General features: G+C 41.1%; 1 protein-coding gene across 1 annotated transcript in view; it reads left to right on the forward strand.

Moving 5' to 3' along the window:
* Positions 1-1,039: 1,039 nt before the first annotated feature.
* sema5ba (sema domain, seven thrombospondin repeats (type 1 and type 1-like), transmembrane domain (TM) and short cytoplasmic domain, (semaphorin) 5Ba) overlaps positions 1,040-24,585 on the forward strand; it is a 183,705-nt gene continuing 160,159 nt past the window's right edge. The window contains exon 1 of the mRNA XM_008435404.2: positions 1,040-1,106. Within this exon, the coding sequence (XP_008433626.1) occupies positions 1,040-1,106 (67 nt within the window). The remainder of the gene's footprint in view (positions 1,107-24,585) is intronic.

Below are 24,585 nucleotides of genomic sequence, written 5' to 3' on the forward strand. Positions count from 1 at the left end.
TCCCACTGCTGGTACGGAAACTATCACCAACTGCGTTTCCATTGCAAATATGCACCAAACTGTTGATATTCAGCAAATGTAAAAATAAAACACAGTTTCACAATTGCAGTGTTTCCATTAGATAAGAAACACAATTGAAATCACACACTGATACATTTTAAGTCCTTAAAAAACAACGTCCTCCTCCAACCACTTCCTGCCGTCTTCTCCGTCAGACTCCACTTTAGACGTTCACCGCCAGTCGTAACTTCCAGGTCGTCGATCACGTGACTGCTGTGATGCAGAAAAGGTGTTTTGTAATTGCATGTTTTGCGAAATACGCTAGAGCAAAAACTCGTTTTAATCGAAATAGGCGTGTTTCCATCAGGCTCATTCATTTCCGTAAACTGCACGATTATCTGGTCAATGGAAACGCAGCTACTGAATACAATGTCACAAAACCTCACTTTTAAAAAAAAGAACCTGCTCTGTCACTTTAATGGTTCACACCCAGTGCAGTGACGAATGGTTTCCCCGCTGCACTCTGTCCTGATTACATCCAGCACGTTGAAGCTGATGTCATACGTAAGATGTATTTTGAAGCCGGGGTGAGCTCTCCATCATCTCTTTAAGCTATTTGGTTAGCCGTGCAGTTTGTAGTGTTACGGCTTACATTGATGTATTATGAGCCCGGGGCTTCTTTAATGGAGGTGCCACGTAATTAATACAGAGCCCCACTTAAGCCCAGTGAGCAATCAGATGGAAACGCATCAGCATAACTCAAGATCTGGTATTCTGTTTTCATTAAAGTAGAATTGCGGGGACACGCATACACATCATAGGCATGCAGGAGTGGAAGCGTGGGCGCCTGAGCCGCTCAGCGCGTCGTTAGAGACGCTTTCATTCTCCTCTCAGGACCTCGGCCTTTTAGCAAATTGTCACCACTCCCTCGGTAGCGCAGGTGACCCCTCCCACCTCCGCCACCCGAGAACCATCCCTGAGAACTGGGAGCTAGGGGGTCGGAGGTCAGGCCGTATATAAACAGGTGTCAAGTGCCGCGATGGAGAGTCAGGAGACATATGAGACCCGGGATGGAAACCCAGCCGGGCTGCCGGGAGAGAAGAAAGGTAACGGATGACTCTGTCATGGCATCACTGTCAACGTGATGCCATGGTTTCGGGTTTTGCAAATTAAACCGTCTCGCGTGTGGGAGTTGACCTTTTCAAAACGTGGAAGCGTGTGCTTCCGTGAGATCACAGCCACGGGTTTTTTGAGTTAAATTATTGAACCAGTGTAACCGTCTCTATCTTCCTGGGTTTGATTCATTATAATATTAGCATGATAAAATTCAGTTTTTTTTTCCAACCTTATTCCTTTTTTTTATTTATTTATTTTTATTATAGCTTTCTCTCTTGCAAACCCCCAGCATGAGGTTGGTATTTCCCCCCCCCCTCAACACCGAGACCCTTAAGGGGTTTTGTGCTGTGTAATTACCACAATCTGACCCGACTGAACTAATTGGTTTTAGATGTGAACACTGCAATGTCCTTGTAGGTCTTACATTTATTTAACGGGAGAAAACAAGTTACTAGTCTATTATAACTACCCTTCAGACTATGAAACATCTAGTAGTTAAGCAGGCATCCAAAGAGAAAGATGTAATAAAAAAAAGACAAAACAAAAACAAAAAATTTAATCACAGTGAAACAAGCTCCTGCTGTTACTCCGACCTATTGCGATGAGCCACCAGCTATCATGTTTATGGAAAAGTTGATTCACTTCAAAGAAAAGACTAAAGTTACCTGAAGTGATGCTCAGTTACAGTCAAACTCCAGCTGCTTTCATATGAATTCAGACGAAAAGTACCAGAATTGGTTCTGCTGTTGTTTAATTGATCATCAGTAAGTGTGAGCGCCTCTATAAAAGCAGTTGTTATTTTCTTAGTTGCTCTGGAGCATGCAAGTGCGTGTTAACAAAATGCCAAAAAAAGGAAAGCAAATCGCTTAGAGGAGCAACCGCCGCTGCCCGTCAATCTGGTAAGGAGGTTGCGAGTTCATGTCCAAACAACATAAAATCCAAAATGTCCTCAACATTAAAGACAGCTGCCAGTTTTCTGACCATGTGAGCTTTCCAGAAAGTTCAGCAGCCGCAGGCCAGAATGGTAAATTCGCACAGAAGAAATGCAACGCAGTGTGCTCAGTGCATCAACATCTCACATGAACTTTTGGAGGGAATGTGAAGGATGATAACTTGGGCTTGTTTTACTTCAGCTATGCCAGATCTCTGTACCCTCCAGCCATTGAGTCTACCTTTGAATTTCTCCGTATACCAAAATGTTCTACATCCAAAGACATGGCCGACTCTCAAATGCATGAATTTAAAAGAAAAAAAAAACAACAACAAAAAAGCTGCTGAAATGTCTCCAAACCTCAGTGAAGTGATATTGTTTGGAAATGTGTCAAAACGGTGTGAGAGACTGATGGTTGTAATAAAAAAACAAAAAACCATCAAATAAAAAGAACCCACCACTTCAATTCATTGATTACTGAAAGTGGTTCTGAAACCTACTGAATAAATTGTTGATATCCCATAATTATACCTGTCACAATAAATCCAATCTTTTTGAGACTTGTTAGTGTTTTTATGAAATAATAGAGCATCCTCTGTTCGTGAATACTGCAGTAAATTCACATGTGCAGCCTCACTTCTTTAATTGACATGTTTTCTGTCCGCATTTATCCAAAATCCTCCCTTTCATCCCAGTGACAGCTCCTTGGCGTTGTGCTCTCTCCCCGTTACGTTTTTCTCCTTTACGGTCTACGCTGTATTCATCCTCGAGCGTTAAGCCCCAGAGATTCGGTTTCATCCTTTTAAAGAGTTTAGGTTTTTGGGGAGCTTTATTTTAGCGGTGGTCATTGTTTTTTTTATCATTATTTGGGGCTTATATGAGCTTTTGGAAAGCTGTAGCAAAATCTAAGTGGTTGTGACGTGTTTTGGGATTCAAACCCAGACCTTGTTACTGATTCAGTCAATTCCGATCAAAGCTTTCTGGAATGACACACACAAAAACATCCTGTAGTGTATAAAACTAATGTATGTGCACAAATAAAAACCAAATGACATGAATTATCTTATTTCTTGTTTACTCCTTTACGGCATAGATTATTGTTGACCAACGTTCTTCTCTTTCTCTTTTTTGCACACCTCATAACGTTGATGTTCCGCTGGGTTCATGAGAGGAAGCAGTCTGTGTTACTCAGCTCCGTAGTTAAAACAAGTTCTCAAAATATTTCAAGCAAATAGAAAATGATTACAAGAGTCACTACATCCAGCACTTATATACTGTTTAGGCCCCGCCTACTCAAGTTAAATTGACCAGAATGGGGGGGGGGGGGAAGGAAACAAAGTTAACTTGCACAATTTAAACATTAACAATTGTTTATTAATAATATCAGGTGGACATTTTATGTATTCAAATGCACAATTTACAAATCAGTGTTTTAAGCTTCAGTCAACCAGACTCCAGCTCTTATCACTGCACTTTCTAGAAAATAGCTGGGTTTGAGGCTGGCTTCCTCTTTAGCAGAGTCCCAAGATGGCTGCCACAACAGACACACCCTCAAGGTAACAGACATTTCTCTAACCCTCTAGAACTAGAATGAAGGTTAGAGAAAAACTTACTGCATCTTAACAGTTTACAAATTTTTTTAAATGTACTTTTACTACGCTGTACTTTGTATTTGAGTAATTTTATTGTCAAGTATCACTATTCTTACTTAAGATTTTCTACCCACTGAATTGAAAAGCAAATGTGTTTTAACCAAAAATTCACCAGACATAAACACACACACAACGTTTATGTTAAAGTTTTATAAGTTTTTATTGGAAAAAATTTTTTTTTTTTGCCTGATTTTGTTATTTTTTGTTACTTGTATGAATTATTGTAATTTTGGTCCTTAAAATACCAAGATTTACAGATAATCAGACGAACCAAATGTAAAGTTATGTAATTTTTACATATTAAATGATTGATAATTTGAGCGCTTACTCAGTACTTGAGTAGACTTTTTACCAAATACTTTTTTAGTCTTGCTCGAGTAATTTCTTGGATGGCTACTTTTTACTTTGAAGTAGTGCTACTCTTACTTTAGTACATTTTTGGGTACTCTACCCACCTCTGAGTACACATTATTTCAGTTGTATGTCAGTACTACTGCAATTCAGGGATCTGAAAGGGTATTAGTTTTGAAAAGTTACATGACCAGTCAAGGAAGGTCGAGTATAAATGTGTTGAACTGTTTTCTCCACTGGATCAGTAACGTTTGTACAAATCTGTGTTTATCTTTGTGATTTTATTTATTTTTTTTTTGGGTAGAGTATTTTTTTTCTTCTGGTCATTATAGATAATGTATCTGGTTACCTTTTGGCCTGTTGGTTCTTGTAGATTATCTGTCATCCTCCCACAGAAATCTGTGGCTTTTTGATGACAACTCACGCCTTCCTCCAACTCCTCCAACATAAAGTGTTTTCTTTTTCCCTACAAATATTGATAAATGTCCGACTGCCTCTACTTTCCAGGTAGTGATTAATTTAGGCTGACCTAACCCACTTCACTGTCGTAATTCATATAGAAACTGACTAGATTGAGAAACGATGCAACAAATTCTGCCCCAATCAGATTGCATGACAGGACTGTCTAATTAATGCGACTCCTACGAGCTACTTTTCAAAGTTATCTTCCGTTTGTGTGTGCTTTTTGTATTGCGTGTTTGACTGTATGACTAAAAAAAAGTTTGTTTAGCATCCGTTCTCTGCTGCAGCCTCATGCTGGAAAGCTGTGAGCCGCATAATTACCTGCTAATTAGACACGTTTCCTCTGCAGCCCACGAAGAGAGGCTGCTGGAGTGCACCGTGTGAACATTTGTGTGCTCCTCTGAGTCTGCATGCGTGWTTTATGTGAGCTGAACTCCTGTTGTTTTACAGCTCGCCTCTTCACCTACTTCCTCCTTAGTCTTCATTAGAGTGTGTGCTGCTTCTCTTCCCGGAATCTGGGCAGGAATTTTAAGGATTTGAGTTGCACAACTTGATCTTGAAAGCAACCACTGAAAACCAAACATAGGTCAAAAATAAGAAAAGGTTTTAGAACCAAACGCTACAATCAACACAATTGTGTAATTATATGCAAAGACACTCAGGATGTCAGAGATCGTTGATGAATCAGACAGCGGTGGCTGCGTTTCTATTACAAATATTCACAAAACTTTGTCTATATCAAGGTGCTAGGTCATTCATTCAGCAGCCCGTCATGTTTTTGAATTAAAAATATTTAAAGTTAGCAGGAAACTTGAAAATATCACTTGATCATCATGTGTTATTTAAAGATTGAAGATTAATACCTGAACACCAGCTATAAAGTCTTAAAAAATGCAAACATTTAAAAAAGACTTAAATAAATAAAAAATACTTAACCTGGTGGGGGCTCAAGAAAAGCCTGGTGGCCCACCAGGCTTATAATACAAAATAAGAGCTTGTTGCTCTTATTTTTGCCTCCTCTGCTATTTCTCCTGTCCTCCTCTAAAGAAATCAGCTCGCTTCGTCCACATCGCCGTCACAGACGGAGAAATGACGACTGTACAGTCCTGTCGTTCTGTCCCAAGCACACCAAAGCATCTGCCTTGTTGTTACCTATCAGTGTAAAGCAAATACTGTCACAACCCTGTCAGGCACGGAGAGGAAAAAAACGCTTTGAATGGAAACAAGGTTGAGGAATCTTACACATGCCATTAAAGAAAACTGGTTGTGTGTGTGTGTGCATGTGCGTGTGTGGGGGTGTGCGCGTGCGTGTGTGTGTGTCAGATTACGCTTGTTGCAGAGGATAAACCCTGACGTCACAGTGACACTGATGATTACAGGCATGTTGTTTTTCTATTTCTTTTTGAGTTTTTTTATTTTATTTTTTTTGTCTAAGTGGTCACTTCCTGCCACTCAACCCTAAACTCTCTCAGCTTAACTCCAGAGAAAATCCTCTTTACTTCATTTGTAAACCGTGGACTGTTAAGTGCTTCGGCATCAGTCTGGAGAACTGTGAGCTGGACGTTTAATTGAGAACGATTTCCATTAGCGCTCAGCTGCGTCTGAGCGTTCCTTGTTTTCCTGTCTTTCCCAGCTAACATGAAAAATACAAATGTAGTCATAGTTTTCTTCACTTTTTCCCAACATTTTCTCATGTTAGTACACAAACTTAATGCATTTTTTATTTTTTTTGGGTCGGGGTGAGGGGTAGGGGGGGGGATTTTATGAGACAGACCAAAACTAAATAGTGGATAATTGTGAAAGTGGAAGGAAATGAATACTAGGTTTTCATTTGCTACCCCGAAATGAAAAACCAGTGGAACCAGCTGCCTGCAGAAGTTTCTTAGCGAGCCAGTAGAGTCCACCTGCATGTGATTTATTGTCTGCATAAATACAGCTGCTCTATGAAGGTCTAAGAGGTTCATGTACCACACACTGCCCTGAACAAAAACACCACCATGGTTAACGTCAACATTACGTTGTGGCGGCAGAGTCGATGTTTGATGTTTGCTGCTGATTTTGATGATGGCGCTTGACAAAGTGTAATGTTTGTTAGTGGTTTCACAATCGGTGACAGTATGATGATGTTTTTTTGTTTTTTTTTAGAGATGTAAAGCATTTTGAACTGTCTCGTTGCTGAAATGTGCCGTACAAATAAACTTGACTGATTGATTGAAAACAAGAGGATCCTGGGAGAAAAGCTGTCAGAGGCAGAATAACATAACATGAGACTGGAGCCAAGGTTCAACGTTCAGCAGGAAAATAACACCAGACATACAGACAGAGCAACAGCTTAGAGCAGAGTAAGAAGTAATCTGCTATAAAGGTGTAGTTTAAGATTAGACGTAAGCATAAACAAGCATCTGTGGCAAATCAGGATATTTTATGTCATTAGATGCCCTCCTTTAAGAATGAGCTTTAGCTATTAGCAAAAAAAATAATGGCTCAAAAGGCTCAGTCTGGTGTTGTATTGCATGATACATATGCAAACAATAGATTTCAGACTTTTCATTTGCAAAACACTTTGGAAACCATGCATTTTTTTCACCAGACCTATTGCAGTCAAAGACRTTCTCTGTACCTGACAGAAATGTATGTGGACGCACGTACGCAAAGCAACCTTTTCTGCAAAATTTTAGCTTGGATGCGATAAAACTGTGAGAAGGTTTCAGAGCGATTCCTTTAAGGTCTGATGGGATTTTATATTCATAAAATCAAGCAGGGCGGCAGCGATCGATAACACGAGCTGAATTCTTAAGCATCGAGTTGGTTTTTATGAAGTAGTTCCAGTTTATTTAAAGTGTGGGAAATAAAATGTTTTAAGAGACAATGTCGGTTGTACCAAGGTTTTTCAGAAGAATCCCCCGTTTTATGGAGGCTGTTAAAGGTTTGGTGTTGGAGGCCCTTTAAGGACTTTATAGGTTAACTACCGTTTTTGAATGATAAGATTTCAGGCGGCGTTATAATTTGTTCCACAGGTTTTCGTTACTCCTTTCGTGCCGTTAAGCCTCAGCAGCGCCACAACCTCTCATCTCGGCAGCCGGCACAAGCCTCACCCAGAGCGGGGGGCGGCGAACCGTCGACAATAATCGATCCGTCCTTTTGTTCCTGTTTACTGTTCCTGGTGGAGGTTAGGGAAACGGCCGACATATCGCAGCGGCAGCCGATGGCTCAAGAGGGATCGCATGTCTGAGCGGCTCCTTCAGGTTGCCGTAGAAACCGAGCCAGGGCTATTTGTTCCAATTTGCTCTGTGGCATTGAGATCAAAAAGCTTGGAACCAATGCTAATATGCACTCCACCATATTAGCATCTGTGTTTGCAGGAGAAAAAACAAAAAAAACAAACCAAAACACACACACACAGTGGGGCATCTGCTCACCTCATTTACATCTATATTGTTCCCCTACAGTTCAGTGCTACGCAAGGCCTCCTACGTTTTTACAGGCTTTAATAAATGGTTTTGAACTTTCTGGTTTGTTATTATCCTCCTGGGCCTTTAGGCTTGATGTAAAGGCTACTGGCTGCTTCCTTGCCCCCCCCCAGCCCTGCAGCCCCCTCAACCCGGAGCAGGCTGCTGAGTTTAAAGAGCGTTCCTGCTCCGCCTTCCCTGCCCCATTGAAAAGTTGGCGGTTTGTTTACGAGAGCACCAGCTTCTTTGTGGCTTTGCGCTCCGCTCATAAGAAGGAGGCGAACAGCGCATTGAAGACTCACTCTTCTCCTCCTTCTCCCCCCCTCGCCCCTCTTCTTTCTCTCCAGAATCAATCTGAAAAGGACAGACGGACCCTCTCAGCCCCCCGGCCCCACACCCCAGTGATGCTTAGCCGGTGAGTACGCTCTACTTGTTTGCACTCAGAACTTTCTCCCTCCCTGTTACTTTTTAACGCTTTCCTTGTGCTTTCTGCTTTCAGTTTCTTTCCGCTATTCAGCTGACTTTTTCCTTCTTTTCTTGTCTTTTTTTTTCTCCCCCCCAAAGTTTGCTGGTAAACACCAAACTTCTCCCTGGACTTGGGTTGAAAATTATTCTGTTTTTCCTTCTCTTTTATGCAAATCACACCAATCTCTGAGGTCTTTGTAGTCGTAGGCCATCCAAGTTGGTGAAAACCCCCTTTTTTTAATGAATGGGGTCATTTGAAAAGCAGCGTGGAGAATAAGATACTGTATGGATGGAGGCTGAGTGTATGGGTAGAAGGGCTTCACGCAGGCTACTGAATTATAAGTCGATCGCTCAATCTCTCCATCCCTCAGCTACCTCCTTTATGCTCTGTGTGGGTTTTTGCTGCCTGCGCGTCCTCGTGTTGTGTCTGTTTGAGAGTTAATCAGTGAATCATTCCAGCTGCAGACAGCCTTGAGCCCGTTTGACGGTGAAATCATTATTCATGAGACGCAGGCGCGCACTCACCTTGCGAAATCACCTCCAGCAGAACAGACTGGAGCCGACATTTGTACATTTGAGTGCTGGTTTGCTTGATGTTCGCTGCACACAAAAATAAAAACAAACAATAAAATAAAATAGTCTCAACACCAGAGGATCAAAGTTTCCTGGTAGTAACAGGATCATTTACTTTTTGTTTGCAAATAAGAAAAGAATGCAGCCGAGTTTCATGAGGGGGATGATCAATGTTAGGGCACCAATGGATCCTCCTCTACTCTACACTTTTTATAAAAGTGAGTTATTTTAGCTGTAAATAAAGCGAGGAAAAACTCATCAGTGGATTTGAGCGTGGCCTTAATCATGCAACAGTTTTCGGTCCAGAAGGTGCTCAATAAGTAAAAAAGGCGACAAATTATCCTAAATTTATCAAATCTGAACAGCTGCTTTAATACTTATTTTTTTTAAGAAAGTGGGGTTGTGTGGTGTAGCTATGAGTAGTCAGCAGGTGAAATGTAGTAGGCAGCAAAGGGTGGTCTTCTCTTAGGGACAATAAGATCCCAATAAGTTTATCCAAACAATAATTAGATCGTTTTCCGTCCTTTGCGTGAAAAACTGTAGATGATTATTGGTATCCGCTGAACTCTAGAGGAATTATCCTTTTTTTTTAGATAAAAAAATAGCATGAGGAGCAGTAAATTATATGCCACATAGCATATTTCATTTTAATGATGTCATAATAATTATAACTCTTGAGCGACTTCTGTCCTTCCTTTTCTGAAAAGGACACAAATATGTAATTAGGGAGGCGAGAGGCTGTGATAAATTATGTTCAAATGAAATTAATATCTTCAGGGATGTATTTTTATAGTATTAAATCAAAATATCTGTTATTTTGATTGAAAATAAAGTCTAACATCCCTCGCTACCTGAAGCTGTATTTCCTGCTCCCACTGTTTACATTTAAAGCACTCTGCTAAGTCGGGAGGCTAACATTAGCGAACCCTTAGCGCAACACGTGTTTCAGTGCGGTCCCAGTTAATTATGTTCTCTTTTAAAAGTGTAGCTCTTTGCTTTTATAGCGGTAAAACTTAATGACCGGTGTGGTGAGCTCTTCTGTCTCTCCTGTCTGCGTCACATGGCTCAGACAGACAGGGATTCCCACTGAAATGCGTTTTACAATGTCTCCTCTAATTTATTTATTTTTTAATGGAAAATTTCAATAAATGCATATGCAGTGGGACCAAATGCCTTAATTAATGTTGCTTCTCTCATCAAAGGAGCTCATGCAAAGCTTGTCTTGAACGTCCTTTTTTCTTTTGCCCAGTGATGAAGCCAGATGGAGATTTTTGTAAAATCACCTTGTAATTTCTACAAAGTGCATTGAAAGACAAAAATGTACGACTGAAATAGCCAGCTAACCTTTTTTGATCGGCAGCTAAATAGTAACAGACATTTGCATCTTTTAGTGTTAACATTAATCACACATAAGTGTTTGCTCCAGACTTAAACCGTTACAACGATTCTACATTAACACTCACGTTTCCCTTCCTGTCGTTATGGGGTATAAAAGATTATGTGAATGTTGGCAAAACATTTTCCCAACATCTGTGGTTTAAAGATTATGAAAAATGAGAAAAAGGAAGAAAAATGGGACAAATGTTAACATTAAAAACTTTTTACAAAGTCCAAACCTGGTTTGCTCATCCATTGATGTTTGGGTTAAAATCAGATATTATTTTAAAGATGATCAGATGTCTGCTGCCTGCAAGGCATTCAACCAAGATTAATGTTAATTCTTCAACCAAACACTAAATGTTTCTATCTACTTTATTCTCTAGATATTAGAGAAATGGTAAATGTGTTTGATTAACAACAAAACTTTAGCTCATTTTTGTCCAGTGAAAAATGTATTTCTTCTCTCACTTTTTTTTATTTTATTTTATCTTTGTCACTCTTAAATTCTCCTTCTTTTCCCTCTTCTTAAAACCACACTAGGTGCCACACAAAGAAAACCTGGAATAACTGCTTGGCTCAATATTCAACTTTATAAGCAAAGAGACTTGGATAAAATTGCATCCATGTGTCACGATCCTTGAGTGTTTGGGTTTTCATTTTGATTTGTATTTGTGTTCATTATTATTATTATTGCTTTTGATATCTTGCCATATTTGGTGAATTATTCTTGCTTAAATTGTGTTGCTATATCAGATCCGCGTCCTGCTCAGTGTCATTGTTTTCCCCTTGACTTGTTGATTCTTTGAGTCTTGATTCAGCTGCTCTGTGTTAAATAGACTCTTTAACCTCACTTTGCCTGCTTGCACTCTCTCATAGACCTCATTGCTTCTGATTAGCTCATCTGGTTGCTTTGTCATATCCAAATATCCCTCAGCATATAAGCTCGCCTGTTCTCCTKGTTCTACACGATTTGCCGTAATCGAAGGAATTGTGAATTCGACTTTCTAGCAAAGAGTCCTAAAGGAAATGTTTGGCATTCAGTTGGAGCTAAAGCAGACTTTGATCATTCCCCTACCGAATCATTCAAGTACACCAGCAAATCTACGTCTGATTGGCTCAGAAAAAATGGCGACGGTTTGGTGTTTTGTAAAGTATACATGAGAGTCAGATTGAGATTCTGTTTGAGATGTTTTCATAGCCTGATAGTCCGGTAGACGTGGTTGTTCTGGGTATCGAATCTGCAACGTTTGTTTGTGCAGATCACTTTCACACTGCGCTGTCAGACGAATAAAATCCTTTAAAAGCCTTTTCATCCTCTCGCCTGTGGTGGCGCTGCACCAAGAACCGCTAAAGTAAACGACATGAAAACCTCTGAAGAAGACGCTGAGCGCAACTTCCTTCTTTTTTTTTTTTTTTTTTTTTTTTACAGTTGTAGTATTTCTCTTTAGTCTTTGGCAAAACACCGCAAGCCAATTACTTGTGTTAGCATTAGACTCATACGTTTGTTTTGGTTGTGTTTACCCAGAATGCCCAGCTCTAGCCATCGTCCACTTCTCCGGTCTGTCCACTTTGAGCCGCTCAAGCGTTTTTTTTTTTTTTGCCAACTCTGGTATTTGCGAACTTCCCATTGTTTTCCCCTCACTGCTCAGCGCTGTCCTCCCTCCACTCAACTCAATTTGTGGTCTAAAATTTCTTCATCTTATATGTGTCAGTGGAGCAGAGCGTTTCATCCTCTCTCTATCTCTCTCTCTCTGGCCACTCTGAAGAAAGAAAGAAAGAAAAAAAGCTCCACTCTGTTTGTGTTAGCTCCCTCTGCTCCTCTGGGAGGAGATCAGGAGCTCCTGACAACGTTGGCACCTCGTTCTCATTCGCCTACACTGTTGTTGATGTTTAGCTTGGGATGACAATAAGCCGGAAGAAAACAAGCCTCTTCCAGGCCAATGAGAGAAAAAGAGAGAGAGAGAGAGAGAGTTGGTGGACGGAGAGACCAATCAGAAAAAAAAAAATGGATGGAGAGGAAGGGTACTCATACCTGGAATGGGATTCTCTTTAGAGCATTCTGGTTTTGGCCTCTGAGGCCAAATTGAGGAAGCGTCATTATGCCTGGCAGATCGTCATGCTGCCTTTGTGGCCCAGCCATGGCACATTAGGGCGCCTTAAAACGTGGCCGAGCCATGGCTCATTCAGCTCACAAACAGGGGGCGGTGGGGTGGGAGGGGGGGCACTGGCAGAACCTTGGCCTTGCTCACACAAGACTCATTGACATTACACTGGGGCAGGGGAGACGAGATGGTGACTGCAGCAATGGTGATATGAGTAGAAGGGGTTGACTTCATATCGAGTTTAATCAGCCAAAATCACAGATACCACCGAGACGCTCATGGATATTTCACGGATCATGTTTTGTTTTGCCAAAGTATTCACATACTTTGGACATTTTGATATTCTATCAAACCGGTGTATTTTAGTGAGGCTGCATTTGATAGAACAGCACAAAATACTGTAAAATTTAATTTTTGCAAATTACATTTGAAAAACATTTGTGATTCAGTGCCACTGAGTCAGTCCTTTCAGTTCAATTACAATGAACAACTTTGCATATGCGATTTCTTTTCTTTTCTTTTCTTTTTTGGCGTATTCTCCTTTACAAAACAACTCAGGCTCAGTCAGACTGGATGCAAACCGTATCCAAACATCTGTCTTCAGGTGTTTCCACAGATCCTCGTCTGGCTTCAGCTCTGAACCGGGTCATTCCAACACGAATGTGCGCCAGGATGTACTAGTTCGAGTCCTAGAGTGCTGCTGACCTGGAACGTTTATCTTCATTCCTGCTCCAACATACCTGAACGAAATGGTTGCATTCCCTTTGCTAATTAGAAATGTATTTGGTTTGTTGCCATAATTAGACAAGGTTTAGGGGTTATTCCAAAAATCGTAACTAAATACATGAATAAATGAATGAAACCCAGTGACCATTCTCTTCCAATATTGTGCAAGTGTGCTCAATTTTCTGTGAATTACCACAAGATGGGAACTCCTGCAACTGCAGAGTCTCTCCGGCAGAAATGAGAGCAAAAAGAAAGAGGGGGAAAAAAAAACCCAAAAACATCTTTGTCCCACTTATCTTCATGTCAAATTTACACGGCGGGCCGACGAAAAGCAGGCTGTGGAATGCAAAACAGTCCGGCTTCGTCCTGCATTTTAAAAGGCGTTAAACCAACAAGGATTTGATTTGTTCCAGAAACAACCAATGATTCATGGCTACCTTTCAGTGCTAAAAGGATTAGCCTGTCACTTCTTATTTCCATTTGTGTAAAAAAAAAAAAAAAAAAAGTAGCATTTTTTCCAAATGCCGGGTTGTGTGTTCTGTAACGCGGAACTAAGCTTTTATTTTTCTAATATCATGTAACACCGTCTGCACATTTTGGAGATGGTGCTATGCTAATATGACCAGTGTATTTTGCTCATGTTATAATCAGAATGTACTGTATCATATGCCTTTTACTTTGCATGGGAGTAAAACTGCAAGAACTACATTCGTGTATCGCTACAAGTAGCGAGTAATGAACTCCCGAAGCAAGTTGTTTCCTCTTTTTTCCCCCCTTCCTTGTTTGTACCTCTGTGGACTTTACAAAACCTATTTGGGTAAAAAAGGCTGTTGTTTTCCTTTTGTATGAGGAATTTCTGGAATCCCTCTTGTAGAAGTCCAATATTTTAAAAAGAAAGGCGAGTTAATGTCGTAGATTTTTACTGCTATTTGTGGATTCTACTTGAGGTTAAATGCAAGTGAAAGCGAACAGAAATGGCCTGGATTGTCTGCTCTGGCTTTCTATTACCTACAAAATGCATTTATGTGTCTGAGGTGGGAAAAGAGAAGAGTCTCATTTGATCTAGCAAAAAATTAAGAAACGGTCTTATAAGTCGTTTTTGACCTAAGCCAACATGGAGAATCCTGACCAGACTAACGACATCTCCTTCGAAGAGTTTGTATTAAGGTAACCATAGAGATTTAGGAAACATCTAAGCTCTCTTTGGCTCTATATAGAGGTCCTCCACCTTTGTTAATGTTTAACTACTTCCAACGTTTTGGATTGAAGGTAAAGCCCATGAATTACAACTGGAGTAATTCACGGTTTGAGGAATTACTCATTTCCAAAAGATTTAGGAAAGAAAACAAATCTGAGATACTCTTATTTGGTGCGTTTTTAAAGCAAATAGAATATGTTGGTTATAATAGCCAAAGCAAAGAAATATAAACATCAACACATCGGATGAAATTTTCAACAATTTCTCAGAATGTTTGCTCTTTTTGCCGTTCTGCTCTTTGTATGGTGTCACAAATGTAACAGGTTGATATTAGTTGGTCAGTTAGTCAGGCTCTCTGCTCTAGAAGTCAGTCTGTTGCTGATTGCATCTCGGTGTTACTACCTTTAGTTTCTGTCTGTTTGTTTTTGAGACTAAAACCATTTCTTGTTGGTCCAATTAGTCTATGATGAAAGAGTGTAGGTAGGGATGATGGAAGGCAAATTTCATAAAAAAAAACAAACCATCTGACAGAAGCCTTGACGAAAGTGTACTTTTGTGCAAGTTCTGCAAAAAAAAAAAACAGAGTTTCCAAACCACTGAAGCATGTCAACCCCACTACTGTACCATCTATATGCAAAGCAGATGAGGAAACCCTGTGTAACGGGGCCTTGAATTTGCACAGAGCAGAATCCGCCATCAGCGAGGTTGACCCCCCGGTGCGGTGGCTGCTCGGCAGAGCGGGGACCCCCACACACCTGTCTGTCCTGGGTCGCGAGAATCTGATTAGCCGTGCCACTTCTGTTCTCACTTACAGGTCACATAAAGTAAAGAGAGAGCTGCCTTGAGTTCTGACAAATGTTAACAGACCAGTTTGTCTAGGCAACTGCCTGAAAGAGAGAGGGGGAGTGCTGTCAACCTAATGTGTTTGTTAAATTTTGCACTGAAATGTTCAGTGATCAAACTGTTTGCAGTTTGTAACAAGAATGAAGTTGATCTGCTTATCATAACATAAACAGATGAATAGGCAGCTTACCCTTTTGACGACACGAAGAAAGGTGCAGATGTTCACTAGGCTGTAAGAAGCGCTCCGGTCCGCTCCCATCAGTCACAGCATCCCAGACGATTTGCACCCGACTCACCCTGCTGTTACATCAAGCTACAAAACGGAGCTGGAAGACGCTGAGCAAAAGCTAAAAACGGGAATTTACACTGCTAACTCAAATTATGGTCTAAACCAAAATTAGCAAATTATTATGGAGGCTGTACCTCGAGCTTGAACCTATAATTAAAGTTTATTAGTCAGGCCTGATCGGGCCAGATATATTTTTAGATTTTTTACATTTTTCAGGCATACCTGTCAAGTCAAGTAAAGAAATGGGAAACTACCATTTCTTTACACCCTTTGCCCCCGAATGAGTATTTTCCCGTAAATATCCTATATTACGCCTCTCTCACCCCCTCTCAGTTTCTACCTCCCCGCCCTCTGACTGTGGCACCGGACGGCAACGATTTCCCTTATTCTCAAATCCAAAACTTGCCATTGCCTGAGTAATTGCAGTTGCCTTTCAGCCTATAGAGACATCAGGAGTGGATACACTTGGCATGAAAGCGTTAAATACAGTTTTCATCGAGCGTCTAAAACTTCCAAGAGGAATGCGATCTATAACGTCAAACGCAAGAGAGGAAAACCAAAGCGGAAAGCTGCTGAAAACCCAGCAAAAACTCTTAGCGTGCGAAATACTTGTTCTTGGCACGTCGCCTTTTATTTATCATCGAATCAACTGGGAGCTTTACTTCAGGGATTGATGTCGCCTTCATTTTATTTCTCCGTCCGCGATAGGAGGGAGATTTCATTACTTTTCCAACATTGTTTCCTGTTTTTTATGAAGTCAGTCCCCGCCGCTGGAGTGGATGAAAGGAAAGGGAGGAGGCTTTGTCCAGCGAGGCCGTGGCAGAAACCCCGAGCCTGTAAATCTCGCACTGATCTTTGGATCATTAAGCAGCGAGCCCCCGGTCCTTTGGTTCTTTATCACCAGGCTTGGATCCCAGGCCATAATGGAGCCTAACTGGCTAATGATTAGCTGTCTTCTGCAGACCTGAGTACGGCTGCTGCCAGACTAAAAGGGGAGGAAGCCTTGATAACGAATAAATCCTGCTCCTGTTTATACGCTTGCCGGGCTTTACTTCTGAATATCTGACGCTTTTTGACAGGTTCTCTTTCATTCGGGCTGTAGAGGGTATTTGTTTATCTTGCGGAGAATATCGATTGAGCTGCAGTTTATGCCGGGTACAGTTGAAGCCAAATATTTACATACACTTTCTGAAAATATAGAAATTGTGAATAATAATAAATAAATCTGCCTCTCCTGCTACAGGCTGAATGTGAAATAAGTAGGTTTTAAAACGGTTTGTGAAAGGAAAGTGTGGAAATCAGTGTTTCTACATATGACATTAGTCGTAGATTAATCATCATAAATTTATCATCAATTTATGATGATAAATTGTGGGGGGAAAAAAAGTCCAATATTTGCAGACATAGAAAATAATTGTACCATCAGAAAATTCAAAAGAATTTTGAATTTCCACAGTAAAAACTTCAAAGGTTTATGCTGCAAATACGGCCTAATGAACACGTATGTGTTTTCTCCATATTGACGGCGATTTTACGCTGAAATGTTGTCTGGGTGGCCGAGGGCTGCTTGCTGTGTACTGATTTAAATACCCTGGTCCTGACTGACACGAGATATAAATATGCAGATGGCAGCAGTCAGAAGGAAGATCTGTTGCGTATTTATATAAAGCTCTGCTGAGTATTGGCTATACGTCTCATCAATCCTCTCTCCACGCTTCCTCCCCAGTCGTCTGACAGTTTTCTGAAGCGGAGAGGTGCCTGCTGAGCGGTGTTTGTGGAACACATTTGGTGCCTGGGAGCGGTTAAAATCCATCAATGTTTGAGACCTGCCCAAAAACGCTCAAGTTCTCTGCACGGTCGGGCCCATGTGAAAAAATCGGCCATCGTCGTCGCGATAAAAATAAAAATTGTGATTAAAATTCGCCGTTTTGTTCTCAGCCTCATGTCATTTGCCTTTTCTTGTTACAACCCGAGCTCCCCGAAACTTTTCATGCCCCCCTCTACATGTGAAACCATTCTGCGATTGGTCAGAATTTCATGGGCGCGTTTGTTTTTACGGAAAGCAACGCCAACTATTCAACCTGGAGTAGTTTTTCAGCCAGAAAGCAAGGTGGATAGTTGTGAGGAGCATTTGGCTTGTTTTGTTGGACCAAAACACTGAACTCCCTCTGGCTTGGTTCTGGTCCGACGAAGCAGGCGAACGTCCCAGCAGCTTCTGTTCTTTTTTTTTTTGTTGGGTTGATGACATTGGAAAATGACACGAGACGTTCCGGCTCGTCAATTATTGTTTCCTCCTCTGAACTCGTGACCAGTCATTCGTCTGTGTGTTCAACTTTCAAAATATGAAACAATGTGAAAAAAAACTCCACGTCTTCCACGAACCGCCTCTTCCCAGATAGCACCACACTCCGGAAAACTAGACTTTGGCAGACTCTGGTCATTTTACCTGATTGCCATAACACATCAAGTTGTTCAGCCCATTGGATCCTGAAGGTATTGCTGCAAAGCTACTCTCTTTTATTATTTGAAACGTTGAAGCTATCAGTCATGGAACATGGTGGATTTGTAAATGTTGGCAGTCGTCTAGAAATCAGAGATTTAGGATTCAGCTCTTCACACACAGAGACTGTTGTCTACTTAATGCTAACCGCTAAAAATTCAGAAGGTAATTTGAAATATCAACTCTGTAACCGTTTTTTCTTTGTTTTTTTTAATCGTATAACATTATTTTAAGATGTATATTTTCACACACACACATTGTGAGACGTTCCCTCCACTCCAATTTTATCTGACTACTAATTAACACGTTCAAAATGTCCTTTTCCAGCCTTTCTGCCGCTACAGTTCTGACGGTGAAATTGCCTAAAATCTGTGTTGGCAGGGCCAAAAGCTTTACAACAACCACGGTTCAGAAATTGGCTACAAATGTCTCATCGGCATATCACTGCTAATCATTAATTATATGTACTATAAGGAAATTGTTCCAAAAGATTCATCACAATATTTATGCTTCACATGCGCCTTGTCGCTGCCTGGTATTTGTGTTTTTCTCGCACATAAATCCATCTTTTGCGTGTCGGCATCTCCCAAATCCCGTTCGAACTCCCCGGCTGACTTCGGGTTCGATGCGACTTCAGCCCTAATTGTTTGGGGTTAGGTTTCCAACTCGGCGAAAAACCGCGCTCGCCGCGACTTTCCCTCTCTCACATGAGCGACTCCTGGCTGTAAACCTGCTGTTTGCCGTCTAATCGGTCGGTGAGGATTAGAGGCGCAGTGTGTCTTTCTAATTATAGACGGGGCCGTGCGCTCTCTCTCCCTCTCTCTCCTCCTCTGAGGGGTCACATCCAGCCCACCAGGCTCTCAGCCAGCGGCTCACTCGGGGCGACTCTCGGCTCCAGCTTTCACATGTTTATTCCTGGGTGCATTCCTAATTGCCATCTTCCTATTGCTGCTCTTTATTTTTACCACTCATCTCTCTCTCTCTTCCCCTCTTTCTCTCTCTCTCTCTCTGCTTGTATCCTTCTCTCTTGCCACTTGTGGTGAGAACTTGACAAAGACTTTTCATCGGAATCAAATAAAGCTCAATGATTTAGCTGTCGAAATAAATCACTGTCTATATCAAGGAGGAAACGAGGAATTGCCTGAAAGAAAGAGAGGAAAAAAAAAAGACAGCGATTCTTTCACCCCGGCAACACAATCAATCAGTTCCCCCTTTTTTCGCATCTTTTCCTACTTGGTTGGACAATAGGTTTTATTAAGGCCGCTGGGAAAGCTCATTATCCGTTTCCATCACAGAAGCGTTTGGAACAGACTCGGATTTGAAACGGCCAGGAGAAAAAGAGATGAAAGGCATTTATAACGCTCTGAAATAATGACGACTGCCAGTCAAAACAACCCCTGATGTGCGTTCCATGCCAGCAAGTATTTATTGACCGCTGCAACTGTTCTTTTTGGGTTTTTATTCTCTGTTTTTTCTTCTTCTCGACTGAATTTATCACGCCGCGCCGTGCCACTTCGCATGGATGAAGAGGGCAGCTGGAGAAAGGATTGAATTATGGATGTATGAGTTTACTCAGCCTGTCGAGAACTTCCGGGAGCTCCAGCGCCGAGCCAAATCAATTTCACTTCTGCAGGAGACACCTTGTTAATGGTTCAATCCATTTTTAATCAAAGACCTCTAATACGCCAGAGTTCAGATTAGTGTGTCAGCTGTGCTATTAGTCTCTGGATGGGGCTATCGTGTAAAAACCACATGTGGCCGTGAGCGTAATGAAGTGTGATATATCATCATAACATCTAAAACAAAACAAAAAAAAAACACATAAATTATTCATAATGGCAGACAGGTTTTAATAACTTTTCCTGCATTTGTAGGACAGCTTTGGCTTGCATATGAATCGCTAAAGCTTCAGAACAAAGTCAGTCATGAGTTTAGCCTCAAAAATGGCCGATTCAGTTGCCGTTTGGTTCCATCGGTCAGGAAACGTCATTGGGACATGGACAGACGCACCAAGTCATCAGTGTTTCAGACGCAGAGATGTACAGCGGCGTTGGTGCTGCAAGCTAACCAAAACTAGCTCTAAAAGGAAGTCATCTTTCACTACTGGAGCATACACAGACACTGAAGATGTTTGAAAGAAATTAAACCTTTAATTTAGCAAATGTTTTCAGATCGGAACAAACACAGATGGGACACACTTATTGGTACTCCTGCTGTCATCCCCCTTTGCCAACAGTTAGTTTCACCTGTGACATTTCATAGGTTAGCATCAAAAGAGAGTAATCTTTGACCTTTAACCTTTAGATCCTCCCTTATGCCGTCTTCTCTTCAGCTCACCTCACAAGTTTTCTGCAGAATTGAAATCTGAGGACTTGAGTAGAAAAAGGAAGAAGGGCGATTCGGTCCATTTCTGAACCATTTCTGTATTGATTTGGCCGTTGTGTCTCTTGCGTCATCTTCCAGTTGAAAGATCCAGTAATGGCTCATAATTATTTGTGAGGGGCAACATAAATTTCAGTTTAAATCTTCACTGGGTTCATGTAATTTCAAAAATGGCTTCCGAGGGCGTTTAGAAAAGAAGTAGGCCCAGAGCATTGTGGATCCTCCACCGTACTGTGCTTAACTGTGGACACAGCTTGATCTCCCAGATAATCAAACTTTCTCTCAGACTGTAAACCTACAGTGGCAGTTGCAAAAGAGTCTGACTGTCCCAGTTAAAGGCCTGGGACCTTTAACAATGGTAGGACAGGAAGGTTAGCATGTAGGTAGTGACTAAAGGCTCCCATTTACTTGGTCGTACTTCACTGTGCGAAGATCAGTGCGTACTCAGGGCGGACTGAGTATGGATGTCCACCAAACACGTCTGCACAAGGATACATTTTTACCGCTGCGTACCAGTGTCGTGCAGATAAACTGCTTGGCTGGAAATGTTCACAGTGAACTGTTTTGTATGCAACACTGAGCCGAGAGTCGGCACAACCAGTCATAAAGACACGTAGCATGACTGCCAATCTTTGTGCCGCACTTAACTTGTGTTCCCTGGTGCACAGGAAACACGATTAGTTTCCCAAATTGATCATCAAACCTGCTAGTATCCTTCAGGATTGTGGGAACTGAAGGAATTTGTCTTGAGAAATATAGGAAATCTGTTTGCTTGACAATGAAAACTCAACCGTATAGCCCGCCTGAGTATGTGGGAGTCTTATGGTTGCTATGGAAACTTATGGATCCCAAGGTGCCGCTGCTTCCTGTACTGCTTTACCTCTAAGCTGTGGGCAGTTTCATTACCTCCTCTACCATTTTTACTGTACTTTTTGCGTGTGGCATGTGGATTGTTTTCTTCTTTGCTTCAATGCTAAATGTAGGCAAATTCATTTAAAATCAACACGCCATAAACTAACTTGAATGGTTTCCTTGTATGATTGGAAAACCTCCATCATACTCATATCCCAGGAAGGATTTCTAAGTAAAGTTTGAAAGACACTGTGAACATTGTAAAGAGGTGGAATTTAAATGAATAAATAGTGGCACTGCAGTCAAGCATAACGTCTGAGGACGCAGGGAAACCAAACCAGTTAGAGTTGTGGGATGAAGACATACACTTTGGGTGGGCTCCAGATGGTCAGCAAAGCTTTTTTTACTGCAATTTATAAACAAATAGTGTGCAGAGAGCCAAAACATAAAACAGTCCGTTTTCTAGTAATCGTGGACTTCATTATTCAACATATTTTTTGTGTTGTTCAGGTGTATTTATATGCAAAATGTGTATAAAATGATCCCTTTTTCCCCCAGTCTTTCACGCTCAGTGCATGTTAACTTTAAAAGTCGATGTTTCAAAGTGGGATTATGTCCATTAAACAAAACGACCTTCTCTTTTGACAGAATTAAAAGTCTTCACAGAGCTAATTGCTATGAGCTTTGGGGCTGAGGAGATTACATTCTGTTTTCATACATTTCCTGTCCTTCGGTCTCGCTTTCATCCGAGGTTTAAACTCAGAACCGAAGGACGGGATTTAAAAACAAGAAGTCAGAGGTTGGCGTTACCAAATCCAAGAGTTGGCGAGCAAACGCATGTCACGGCCAAAAAGAGTAAGAAAAGAAAAACAAGATCACTGCAGCAGCACTTGTTGCATTGGAAACCAGATGGTCGAACTTAGCCATGCTGTTCACTGATTGTGTTTTAGAAGTGCGTGATGGAGATCAGCCCACAACTTACGGCTTCACTCGATCAGAATGCTCATTTGCAGAACTAATGGGAAAAGAAAACAGAAATTAAGGAATCGTTGTGATACATCAAGAAAAGAGGCCAATTTCTTTTCCTGGCTCGCCGTATCGAAAATGGCGGCGCAACGCGTTTCCTCCAGTGCTTCAGTTGCTATTTATGCGTAGCTTTTGTAGGTTGCCGCCGCGCGCCGGGGCCACGAACAATACCGCCATTGATCAGTCCTGTTTTCATATTAATCACCAAATTTCCATGCATCAAGAAGACCGTAATGAGAAACTGTGTTGTGAGACCACATAGCAATTAAATCCGGATACAAGATGTATTTTTTTCTTCTTTTTTTTCCCCCTAATTACATCACAATGGATTTCATTACGGCCGCATGCTTCGCAAACCAACAGGCTTCGCTAGAAGCTTCGAGCGAGGATCTCGTGTCTCTTTTGTTATGAGCTGGATGCCTCTTCGCTTACCGCTCTGTGATCAGTCTTTGAAAACAAAGTGATACTAAAGCTTAGCACGGCTCGCCGTCTGGGAGACCGGAGCATCTCAAAACAAGACGAATCATCCGCTTTGGCTTTTTCTTTTTTTTTTTTTTTTTCTTTCAACCTCATCCTTACTTAATAGTCTCGGAAGAAAACAAAATAATTATCAGCTGACAGTCTTTAAAAGGATTATTTGCTGGTGGGTAAAGGCTCAGCAGAGGTGAACAGCTGGGTCAGAGCTTTTATTCTGAGTATTTGGATGTTTCAAGGAAAGATACAGGTTTTGTTTTTCTCAAAGGTGTAACCACTTTGTGCATAATTGTGAGGTGGAAGGGAATAGAAATATATCTGAAAACATTTTAAATGTAAAAAAAAAAAAAAAGAAGGTCTTTGCAGAAAAGTGGCAGGAATGAAGTTCTTATTAAATGCAGTATCAGAAGACAATATCCACAAGTAATGAAAACGGGGAACAGCGAGCATGTAGAGGGAGGTGATGTTGTCAGATGAGACAACTAAACTTGTTGTCCTGCATGTCAAAAGCACTGCAGATTGAGCTGAACAGACGATACCTGTGCACGGTGCTGGTTGTGGTAACATATGTCACTGGCATCGGGCATAAATCATCAGTACAGCGTTTACAAATGAAARCAACACAAAAACCCAACATATATGAAACAGAAACCTTGAACTTAAAAAAATCATCAAAAACAAGATCAGTGCATCACTAAGACAAAAAACAAACAAACAACAACACAAAGAAAACTAAAGACACATCTGGTGCTGCCATTATAAGAAACGTCCATGTCTTCTAACGGCCCATTCAATGTCCATTTGAGAACTGGAAGAAGAACTTAATGGTTTTCATAAATTCTCTGCATCCAGTCCGACTGAGCTCAGGGTAGTTTGAAAAGAAGAATTARTCTTTGAATTTTCTTCAAAATGTATAAATRTATATTAAAAAAAACTGTATTATTTTCATTCCACTTCACATTTCTGTGCTACTTCCAGTTGAGAACATGAAATCAAKCTGAGGTTATAAAATACAAAGTGTGGAGACGATACAGAGATATGCATACTTTTGACCAGGCGCAGTGTGTTGGGCACGAGTTGCGCCTCATGTTGCCATGTCTGATCTGAAAGTGTTCCCCTGGTTCATGAACGATGAACAGGACAGAGCTGCAGCGTTCCCTACAGCAAAACCTGAYTTTTGGAAAGAAGTGAGCTCAGGACAACATGAGTAAACATTTATGCTAAATAATTTAGAAACCACTCTCCCAAGACCAGCGCCCTGGCTGGCAAAAAGAAAAAAACGAGAGAAAAAAACAAAAAAAGAAATGGGTGAGCTCATATGTGTTGACAGTCATATTCATGGCTGTCTCGTTGCCTCTAGATCTCATGAGATTAATTCAGATGCCGGGTTTACAGGAACAGGATGTGTCTGCATTGTGGCTCCTGTCAGATTTGACAACAAATACTGTCAAACTAAGAGGCACTCGAGATCTGAGGAGATGATATAATTATATTCTCTGTCTGGGGTTGTTGCTGATATGATGTCTTCAAAATTTGCTTTTCTTTTGCGAGCAGTATCCATCTGAGTAGTTTGTTTTTGTGTACGGTGACGGAAGGCATTAAATATGCAATATATCTTTCAGAGCTCCTGTGTGGACGGTTACTTCTTGACTTGCTCAGTCTTATTTGCTGGTAACTTTGAGTTCCTCGCTTGCCAGAAGATTGCGGTCAAAGGTTATTGGAATAAAATGAGCCTCAGTTTCTTTTTTTCCCATGCATTAAACCAAAGAAAAATAAAAATACTTTTCAACGACACTATAGAGAACAGATGTATT

The sequence above is a fragment of the Poecilia reticulata genome, linkage group LG2 (assembly GCF_000633615.1).
Source record: "Poecilia reticulata strain Guanapo linkage group LG2, Guppy_female_1.0+MT, whole genome shotgun sequence".
Taxonomy (NCBI): Eukaryota; Metazoa; Chordata; class Actinopteri; order Cyprinodontiformes; family Poeciliidae; genus Poecilia; species Poecilia reticulata.